The following is an 11,503-nucleotide window of genomic DNA, read 5'->3' as shown; positions in this document are numbered from 1 at the left end:
ACTTGTGGGGAGAAGCACTGGGTGTTATATGGAAACCAATTTGACAATAAACTATTATAAAAAAAATTAAAAATAAATAAATAAAAGCCAACTTAATAAGAAGAAATGAGGAGGAAAATGCCGTTCGTTTGACAACCATCATGATAATAGTTCAGGTATCAGTGGATATTAAAATAGTGAAAGTTTGTGGAGTACCAAGATATTTGCGTAATTTTGAAGTAATTGCCTCAAGATACTCAAAATTATAAAGGGGAAAAAATAACTTATAGTGGAGGCCCTACCTTAGTCACTAAGTGATTCAGAGTTAACACCAACAATCAGAAAAGTTGGCATCATGTGCCTTTTGATATGATGCAGTGAGAAAAACAAAACATAGTTCTTGTAGTACTCTTGCCCAAAAATGCATAACCTCAGTCTAATTGTGGGAAAATACCAAATCCCAATGAGAAACATTCTATGAAAAACAACTGACCTGTGCTTTTTTAAAATGTCAGTGTCATGAAAGTCGAAGTAAAGTTGAGGAACTAACTGTAAAAACAGACAGTGCAGTGTGTAATCTGTGATTTTCTTTTGTTATAAACAGCATTATTAGGACAATGAAAAAAATCTGATTAAAGTCTGTGGATATTATGCTAAAGTTAATTTCCTGATTTTGATCATTGTATTTGGTTATCTAAGAGTATGTCCTTGTTTTTAGGAATTATACAGTGAAGTATTTAGGGGTAAATGGGGATTAGGTCTGCAGCTTACTCTCAAATAGTTAAGAGAAATAAATTGAAAAGCAAAGACAGAAGGATAAAGATGTGATAAACATGTGGTGAATAAAGAAGATGTGATAAGCATAATGGTATTTGGGAATTCTTTGTACTGTTTTTGCAATTCTGTGAGTCCAACAAAAAGTTAAAGGAAAAAAGGGTGTGTTTATTATAAATAGCATATAATCTGGGGGTTTTATGAAGGCTTTTTTTAAGATTTATTCATTTTTGGGAAACAGAGAGCACAAGCAGAGGAGGAACAGAGAGAGGGAGACACAGAATCTGAAGCAGCTTTCAGGCTCGGAGCTGTCAGCACAGAGCCCGATGCAGGCTCAAATTCATGGACCACAAGATCAGGACCTGAGCTGAAGTCAGATGCTTAACCAACTCTGCCACCCAGCTGCCCCTGGTCTGGGTTTTTTAGTCAGCTGACAATCCCTACCTTTTAATGGGAGTTATTCATTCATTTACATTTAATTGTTGGGTTTATATCTTTCATCTTGCTGTTTGCTTCCTATTTGTCTCTTTCTCCTTTGTTCACTTTTGCCTCCTCTTCTGCCTTCTTTTGGATTAAGTATTTTCTCTTATTCCATTTAGTCTGTCTTACTGGCTTATAGCTTTTTTTAATTAAAATTTTATTTTGGGACACCTGGGTGGCTCTGTCCATTAAGCATCTGACTTCAGCTTAGGTCATGATCTCCCAGTTCCTGGGTTCAAGCCTGTGTCAGGCAGGCTCTGTGCTGACCTCTCAGACCTTGGAGCCTGCTTTGGATTCTGTGTCTCCTCTCTCTCTGCCTGCCCTCCCTCCCTCATGCTCTAACTCTCTATCAAAAATAAATAAACATTTTTTTAAATTGGGGGGGGCACCTGGATGGCCCAGTCTGTTAAGCCCCATTAAGCGCCCAACTTTGGCTCAGGTCATTATCTCACAGCTCATGAGCTCAAGCCCCACATCGGATTCTGTGCTGACATCTCAGAGCCTGGAGCCTGCTTCAGATTCTGTGTCTCCCTCTCTCTCTGCCTCTACCCTGCTCATGCTCTCTTTCTCTCAAAAATAAACATTAAAAAATGTTCTTATTTTATTTTGACATAATTATATATTTGCACTAGTTACAAGGAAGAATACAGAGAGATCCCATATACTCTTTAACCAGTTTCCCCCAGTGATAACGCACTGCAAAACCATAGTGCAGTGTCACAACCAGGACATCGAGACCGATACAAGCCAGGACACAGGACATTTTCATCACCACAAGGATTACTCACGTTGCCCTTTTATAGCCATGCACACTTCCCTCCCACCCCTCCCTTCTTAACCTCTGACGACTATTCTGTTCTCCATTTTAACACTTTTGTCATTTCAAGAATATTTTATAAATGGAATCATACAAGTACATAACCTTTTGGGGTTGGCTTTTTTCACTCAGAATTCTCTAGAGATTCATTCAGGTTATTGTGCGTATTAATAGTTCATCCCTTTTTATTACTGAATAGTAGGCCATGGTGTGAGTGTACCTTGGATTTTCTTTGACCATTTACGCATTGAGGATGTCTGTTGTTGACAGTTTAGGACTATTATGAGTAAAGATGCTATAAATACTCGTAAGCAAATTTTCATGTGAACAGAAGTCTTCATGTCTCTGGAATAAATATGAAGGAGTACAATGTCTGTATCATAGGTCAGTGGCATGTTTAGTTCAAGAAACTGCCAAACCGTTTCCCTGAGTGGCTATGCTATTTGACATTCCCACCAACAATACATGTGTGATCCAGTCCATCTGCACCCCAGCTTCTGGTGTTGCCACTGTTGATGTCAGCCGCTCTGCGAAGTGTGTGACGGCTTCTCCGTGTGGTTTTCGTTTCTCTAATGGCTAATGAATGTGAGCATCTTCTCGTGTACTCATAACTTCTTTACTGAAATGTCTCTTTTTTCATTTTCTAAATAGATTGTTTGCTTTCTTACTATTGGGTTTTGAGAATCTTTTTGTATTATAGATACCAATTTTTTTTGTCAGTTTGTGGTTTGCAAACATTTTCTGACATTTTGTAGTTTCTCTTTTCAGCCTCTAAACAAGGTCTTTCACAGAGCAAAGTTTTAAAGGTAGATAAAATACAGTTTATCAACTTTTCCTTTTATGGATACTTTTGTGCCAAAGATTCCTTGGGATTGTCTATATAGATCTGTGTCAATGTGCCATTTGTATAAAGGGACAATTTTATTTCTTCCTCTCTAGAATCTTCATGCCTTTTATTTCCTTTTCTTGCCTTACTGCACGGCCTAGGACTTCCGCAGCTGTGTTGAATAGTTGTGGTATAAGCAGACATCTTTGTCGTTGTTGATGACCCAGGGGAAGCATGCAGTTCATTAATTATTGGTTAAAATATAAGTTCACCGTGAATTAAAGTTGAAGTTCCCTTTTACTCCTAGTTTTCAACAGGAGTGGATATTGAATTTTATCAAATAACTTTTCAGCAAATTATTTTGAATAATTGCCTTTAGAATTACAGTATGCATCCTTAACTTCTTGTAGTCTGCCTTAAATTAATATTATGTCACTTAACACATAATGTAAGCATCTTAAAAATTTGTATTTCCATTTACCCTACTCACATCCTTTGTGCTTTATCGTCATACATTTTACTTTTACATAGGTATAAACTCCAGAATGAAGTCACATTTTTGTTTTAAACACTTAGTTGCTTTTAAAATAAATTTAAGAGATGATGTGGGGTGGGGCACTTGGGTGGTTCAGTTGGATGAGCATCCAACTTCGGCTCAGGTCCTGATCTCCGGTCTGGTCCCTGAGTTCCAGCTCAGAGTGCTAACAGATCAGAGCCTGGAGCCTACTTCGGATTCTGTGTTCCCCAACTCTCTCTGCCTGCCTGCCTCTCTCTCTCTCTCTCTCAGAAATAAGACATTTAAAAAAGAAAGATGATGTGGGGAAGGTCTTTCATATTTACTCTCCATGATATTGTGATTTATAATAATAAGGAATATATAATTAGTCTTCATCCCATTTCTGGCACAGAGCTAAGACCCTTGAAATTTCCTAAGTGAGGAGAGCTAAAGGTGTCTTTTATTATGTTAATGAAGTGGCGTTTGGAATGCCCCTCAGGTAAGAATGGGAGCTGGTAGTTAGGGGAATCCCTTACCTCCTTCTGGGAGAGGAGAGAGGCTGGAGATTGAGTTTAATCAAATGTAGGCAATGATTTAACCCAGCATGTCTGTGTAATGAAGCCTCTATAAGAAAGCCAAAAGGACAGGGCTCAGAAAGCTTACAGGATAGTGGACACAGGGAGATACCAGAGAATGGCAGCCTCAGAGAACTTGGAAGCTTCTCACATCTTCCCCACATCTTCCCCTGTGCATCTCTTCCATCTGGCTGTTCTGAGTTCTGTCCCTTTATAAGAAACTGCTAAACTGGTAAGTAAAATCTTTCTCTGAGTTTTGTGAGCTCCTCTCACAAATTAATTGAACCTGAGGAGGGAGACCTCTCATCCACAGCCGGTCATCCAGAAGCACAGATGACAACCTGGATGTGAGGGAGGAGGGAGTCTCTAGGACCCATCACCTGTGGGATCTGATGCCATATCTTCATGTGGAGAGTGCTGGAATTGAGTTAATTGCTTGTAGAGTCAGAAAAAAATACACATTGGACCCACATATTTACCATTTCTGGTGTTCTTTCTTGAAGATCCAAGTTCCATTTGGTGTCCTTTTTTATCCACCAAAAGAACTTACTTTTCAAAGTGTTTTTTGTATTGCAGGTCTACTTGTCATAAATTCTCTCAGCTTTTATATGGAAATGCTTTTATGTCACATGCATTTATGAATGGTGTTTTTACTTGATGTAAATTCTAGGTTGGTAGGTAATTTTTCTTCATTTATTTTAAAGATGTTCCATTTTCTCCTGGTTCACGAATGAGAAGTCATTAAAACATCTTACTGTTTTCCTGTATATGTCATGTGTCTTTTTTCTCTATTTTTTTTCCCCCAGCATTTTGATTGATACCTAAGTGTGGTTTCCTTTTTTGTTTGTTTTGTTTTCTTTACATTTATCCTGCTTGGGGTTTAGTGAGCTTCTTAAATCTGTGAGTTGATATTTTTCATCAAATTCTGCAACATTTTGGCCATGATTTTTTTTTTTTTTTTTGGCCCCAAACTCTCATCTTATTCTGAGGATGAATATATGGATTGCTCGACACTGTTCCACAGATCACTGAGGTTCTAGTGTTTTCTGTTGGTGTTGTTTGGCTTTGTTTTGTCTTGATTTTTTGGTTTATTTCAGTTTGGATAGTCTTCAAGATTCCCGATCTTTGCTTCCACAGTGCCCAATTTGCTATGTAGCCTAAGCAGCGATTTCTTTTTTTCTTTTTTTTCCATTTCAGATATTATATTTTTCAGATCTGGAGTTTCCATTTGGTTCATATTTATAGTTTCTATTTCTCTTTGCTGATAGGCCCCATCCAGTCACTCATTGTGTACATCCTGGTCTGTTGGTTGGTTGATGGATTAACCTTGACATGTTTATAGTAGCTGTTCTGAAGGCCTGGTCTACTAATTCCAGTATTTGTTTCACTTCTCAGTTTGTTTCTCTGGACATTTTGCTCCTGGTTATGGATAATACTTTCCTGGTTTTTCCCTTCTCTGATAATGTTTTATTGTGTGTTGGATATTATGAATGCTGATTTATGGAGAGTTTTTTGTTTTTTCTAAGAGTATTGAGTTTTATTCTGGCAATTAATTTGCTGGCAGATTTGCTTCTCCTGTTGAGGCTTGTTTCTAGGATTTGTAGGGGGTGGTTCTAAAGCAGCCCTTATTAAAAAGGCTGGAGTCTGGAGCCTTCGTCCTTTTGGGATCTCAGCCAAAGGCGCAAGATGTTCAGTGAGGTCTCTCCACTCTGGCTCCTTGAAACCCCAGTGTCTGTCAGCCCTGGAAGAGCTCCAGAATCTCCGCTCCGCTCACAGTCCCCAGTTCTCTCTCAGGCTTTTGTGCTTCCTGCACGTTTGACAAGGGCCCCTTTACACACCTTGCCTAACCTCTTCTCCTGCAGCACAGATTGTGGCCACTCAGCTGTCCTGACCTCCAGTCACTGCTCTCCCCAGCAAGCCCACTGCTCTGTTTGGGACCCACACTTCCCCCTGCCTTAGTTAGAAAGTACCCCTTATAAGAAATCTGGGGTGAATGTGGGGTTCGCCGCTTCTGTGTCCCTTCTCTCAAGAATAACAGTCCTTTGAAGCAGCTTGTCCAGTATCTGAAAATAGTTATTTTATATATTTCTCCAGTTTATAATTGTTTATGGCAGGAGGGTAAATCCAATACCAGGTACTCTGTGAATCTGGATGTTGGCCTTGCTCTGTATCTTGTTTTTGAAATTCAAATTTGAATTGCTATAGATCATTGTACCTGCATTTCCTACTATGGCCACTGCTTGAAAATGATCTCTTTGTCTTTGTATGTCTCTGAGTTTGCCACCTGTGGATTATAAAATCAAGACAAATGCCAAGTCCTGGAAACAAAGTTAGAAGAGAAAATACAGTTTGAAATAAAAGATTATTGAAGAGGAAAACTGTCTTGTGAAAGAAATAGGCCAAATACAGAGTACAAATTGGACTTTAAAAAAAATTCAGGGACTGTGTTGCAAATTTAATCATTTGGAGTTCCTTGCATCAAAGAAGAAAATTTGTCAGAGAAGATATACAATGATTTTCAAATCATTAAGGAGATAAAATGGATTTTCACAAATACTGACTTTTCAAACTTCTGAATAGAAAGACGCAAAGGTTAACAATACTCATTTTGCTTTTTAAACTTTGCTTTTGTACAAATAACATATGTGCCTGATGCAAAAGCAAAGGGAGAGGGAAAAAACAATAGACCCTTTGTGCTTTATCTGTTTTATAAATGGCAGTGGCGCGAAGAACCCCCTACTTTTCCAGATGTTGCAAAACTACAAAGGGGCGAGATGTTGCAGGAGAAAGAGCTCTTGGACCCGGGCCCCAGCCCCCCGAGTTCCTCACTGATGCACCCAACCGCCTTACGTGCTGGAACCGCTGTGACCAGCAGACCTGACAAGGACTGACAGACCTTTAAAGAAACACCTCAGAGCAGACGCATCTGAAATTCATACCATTCTTCTAGAAGCTGACATTGCTCTCAGAACAGTGAGCTTGGCTCACCTTCCTGAAGCACAGCTGCTGTTTTGTAGCCCTCCCTCCCGGAGACTGAATATGCTGGAGCCCAGCCTTGCTGGTGGAGCCATGCACTGAGTAGACAGAGTGACAAAGTCAAGGTCAAGCGTCCTCCTGGGACTCTCAAGTCCTAGACTTGAAATTTAAGAAGCTGCAATGCCCACAAGCTGTTTATTTTTTACCTCATTCATTTTCTCCAGGTTTCTCCCCTCTGGAGAAAGGCCTCCTGCCTTGAGCCTTTTTCCGCTCCTCCTGGACCACTGTCCCATGCCTCCTCCTCCATTAGAAGGCCACTTAGAGTCCCCTGACCAAATGTACCCCCTCCTGTTTGTGTGTCTGGAGCACCACAGGCAGCTCACACGTGTGCACCTGTCATGCTTGGCATTCAGGTTCCTGTCATGTACCTCCTGCCCCCATTCAACAGTCAGCTTTAAAATTAGGCAGACTCCTAGGAAGCCAAAATTCCCTCATGCTGAAATATTGGATGGAGCAGGAGGGAAATACCTCCTTTTATTTGCCTTGATGTTCTTTGCTGGGCCAAACAGGATCGGGCATCCTGTGGACATTCAGAAATATTTGTTCTCAGTATGAATTCTCTTACGGTATGAAGTTATTCTTCATTTGCCTCAGCTGGTCCTACCCAAATGTTAAAGACTTTTCCCTCCTTCTGGCAGCGGTTAATTCACGAACAAATCCACCTCTGCGCTGCCGGCAAGCTTGGTGACTTTGTAGGCCCCTGTCGTGTTCCTGCGCAGCCGTCTCTGTTGGAGGACGAATGTTAGCGCTTCCCGGGGCATCGTGGTACGTGTTCCTTGAAGTGACAAGTGTGATGGTTCATGTTCTTTCTCTTCTCCACACAGAGAGATGTTCTTTACTACAATGGAAAGCCACCTTCTGCGCTGCAAAGTGTTAGAAATCATATTCCTTCACAGCTGTGAGACTCCCACCCGCCTGCCCTTGTCTCTGGCCCAGGCCCTCTACTTCCTGAACAATTCCACATCACTGCTCAAGTGCCAGGTACGTGCTCCCCTGCTTCCGGCAGGCCTAGCACACTTTCCCCCACCCCCTTGAGCCTCTAACTGGGGAAGGCATCTACTACCACCTGCTTTTACTTCTCCGCAGTCGGATAAAACCCAGTGGCAGACATGGGATGAACTGGTTGAGCATCTGCAGTTTCTGCTATCCAGTTATCAACACGTTCTAAGAGGTAAGAGCATTTGTTCACAAATATGAGGGTGTGGAGCCTCCCAGTGGTCATTATTGTGAACTGAAGTTAACAGGGGATTCTAATTTGTTAGCCTAAGCAAAGCATTGTGGCCTTGGTTGTAACCATAAGGAACAAGAAATTACATCGTTGGAATCACTGCTGTGAAACCAAAGAATTCACATATTTTTATAATGGCAGATAATCCAGTGGTGATTTCGGTTATTAGGTTGTATAGGTGAGCATTAGTCATTATAACAGGAGAAGTATTTTGTAATGATCTGATTAGCCCTGGCATCCTACCCTGGCCTGTCACTGTGAAGTCTTTGTTGGGTCATTTGTTCACTGACTGTGGACACTGGGTCATTTGCTTACTGACTGTGGACATTGTAAGCACCTGTCAGTGTGATGCTAATCCGGAGCAAATCAGTGGCGAGGTGAAAGCATACCTCTTGCAGAAATTGTTAAGACGTTCTCAAGTCTGCAAATGTAGCCTTGCTCAAGTCCCTGGCAAAGCCGGTGATCAATGAGCATCCAGGAGAGTTAGTATGCATAGGAGGCAAATATCAACAAGGAAAATAACCAATAGCTGCTTCAAACAAAGGTGATTTTATTGGCCAAAGATTAATAAGGCCCTTGGGAAAGCTGATGTCATCATTAATTCTGAAAGGAAAGATAACTTTTTAGGGCACATTTCTTTCTTAGCCTGGTGCCCTGAGAAGGACACCTCATCACTTATGGAGCGTGCTTGCCAAACTCCATGACTGAGTCTAACCACAGCGAAGCATCAGACAAATTCACACTGAGGGGCCTTTTACAAAATAATTGGCTTGTGGTCTTTAAAAATGCCAGTGTCTTGGGGCGCCTGGCTGGTTCAATAGGTTGAGCATCCAGCTCTTGATTTCAGCTCAGGTCATGATCCCAGGGTCGTGAGATTGAGCCCCTCTGTGCTGAGCATGAAGCCTGCTTAACATTCACTCACTTTCTCTCTCTCTCTCTCTCTCTCTGCGTCCCTCTCCCCAACTCATGCTTTCTCTCTCTCTCTCTCTCTCTCAAATAAAAAATTAAATAAGTAAGTAAATAAATAGAGTCTTGGTCTTAAAGACCAAGAAACTTCCAGATGAGACACTAAAGCACATTAATACTAAATGCAAAGCATGATCCTGGATGGGATCCTGAACAAGGAAGAAAGAAGTTATAAAGTACATTATTGGGACAGTTGGTGAAATTTAACTAGATTACATAATAACATTATGCTAATATTAAATTTCCTATTTTTGATAATATCCTGGCTTATGAAAATAAATGTCTTAGGTCTTAAGAAATCCAAACTGAAGTACTGAAGGGTAGAAGGGCACAGGGCTCAACTTATTCTCAAACAGTAAGGAGGGAAAGTATATATATTTCATATATTAATATACACAAACATAAATTTACATGTAATATGAATTTTATGTCTACTTGCCATGGTCATGTTGAGATTGATTTTAGCTCAGTGATGGCACTTGGGAAGGGACAGTGGTTCTTATACCTTCTCAGGCCTGGAACTGAGGAAGCTGTTGTAGAGAAATCAAAAAACAGCCCTGAATTTAGGACAGAAGGTCTGGATTTGAATCCCAACTCTACCACTTACTCCGCTAACTTTATGTCTCTAGACCTCATTTTTTTTCTTCTATGGAATGGGGATGGTAACACATAACTTTTCAACACCAGTTGTTAATAGGTGTGAGAAAAAACAGTAAGCACACGGGCAGTGTTAGTGGACTCTCAGCCTGTTTGCCCAGCCCGGTGTAGGCTACAAGGTCTTCTCTCTGTTTCAGGGCTCTTGTGGCTAAAACATACAAGTCCTTTGTCAAGGCCACGACATCTGTAGCTGTGTCGTTTGTGTATTATGGAGCACCCTCAAAGAGTGTGTGTCCTCCTCAGGACGTAGCCCCAAAGGCAAATTCCATGTGTATTTAACCTCATCCAGGTTTATGTAATTGTTCTTTTGGAGATCAAGCAGAAAGGTTAATATTAAAGCAGCTTGGCTTTAGTTAAAGTTCACCTTTAACACTGCTTGTTCACTTCTGTTCAGCTTCCCAGGGCGTACAGCTAGGCCTTAGGCAGTAATGACTTAAGATGGACATGGGATCCGCCTTGTTGGGGATTTTTGTTGTTGTTTTCAATTTTAGTTAGTTTACATACAGTGCAATTTTGGTTTCAGGAGTAGAATTCAGTGCTTCATCACTTACATACAGTACCCCGTGCTCATCATAAGTGCCCTCCTTAGCACCCATCACCCATCCGTCTAGCCCACCCCCACCCAAGGGGTCTACTTTCACTACGGAATATTCTCATGCTTCTAACAAAGGAGAGGAAAGCCTTAGACTAGTGTATAAACATTCTCTCCACTTTCTTTGGGGACCAGGAGTTAAGGAGAAAAAAATATTTAGAACCAATAGTCCTAAAATATTGGGACTAATATTCGAAAAATATTTAGAAACCATGTCCTCCAAAGAAGACAGCTCAGTAATGGCACTCAGTACTGAAATGTTCAGTATCCTTGTCATAGACTTCTTACTGTGGGGGCTCCTTAGTCCCCTCTGCCCTCCGCAGGTAGGCTGAGGATGTTGTTGAGGGCATTTGGGGTCAGCCTGAGCTGTCCAGCTCCACGGATAGGAGAAGGGAAAAGGTTGGGGAGCTTGCCCTTTGTTTAGGGGAACCCCTTAGCATGCGAGAGAGAAGAAGGCAGGCAAGGAAATTCACACGCACTGGCTTATATAATCTAATAACCTGGTAAAGGAGAGTATCACCCCCTTTTTATAGATGCAGAGACAAAGGCTGAGAGAAAATAGGTGCAGAGCCAGGATTCAAACTTAGGTCTGTTGCCCAAGTCTGTGTGCAGTGAAAACACACCAGAAGGAATTACTATTCTGTGAAATCACTGGGTGAGATCAGATGGTGAGATTCTAAGGAATGTCCAACCCCCATTTTCTAAACTCTCTGTACATTGTTAAATTACTTTTATACAAACCCTTGACCTTGGGGAGAAGTATATCCTGAAGCCCCACACTTTGTAAATATTTCAAGGCAGAGCAGGCCCCCTGAGACCCTGGTCTGCCAGGTGAGCTCACTCCGTCCGGCTAAGAGGAGCTGTCCCACCACACGCCACTTACATAGCCATGCGGCTCAAGTTTGGGTTAAGCCCAGGTTACTTTATGCCATGAATTTTCCTGACACTTGTGAATAGTTTATACCTCTTATTTTGAAGCTCTGAATGCTTATAATGAACATACAATATTTAAAAGAAGAAAAGCATGCTTTTCCTGAATTCCACTTGGCTGGACAGCTTAGCAGGATGGCGCACAGA

General features: G+C 41.2%; 1 protein-coding gene across 1 annotated transcript in view; it reads left to right on the top strand.

The window, feature by feature from the left end:
* SIMC1 (SUMO interacting motifs containing 1) overlaps positions 1-11,503 on the top strand; it is a 47,755-nt gene that overhangs the window by 32,157 nt on the left and 4,095 nt on the right. Inside the window, exons 8-9 of the mRNA XM_029941243.1 lie at positions 7,808-7,964; positions 8,070-8,154. Coding sequence (XP_029797103.1) covers positions 7,808-7,964; positions 8,070-8,154 — 242 coding nt within the window. The remainder of the gene's footprint in view (positions 1-7,807; positions 7,965-8,069; positions 8,155-11,503) is intronic.

This window comes from Suricata suricatta, chromosome 6 (genome assembly GCF_006229205.1).
Source record: "Suricata suricatta isolate VVHF042 chromosome 6, meerkat_22Aug2017_6uvM2_HiC, whole genome shotgun sequence".
Classification (NCBI taxonomy): domain Eukaryota; kingdom Metazoa; phylum Chordata; class Mammalia; order Carnivora; family Herpestidae; genus Suricata; species Suricata suricatta.
This window is presented reverse-complemented; position numbering and strand designations above follow the sequence as displayed.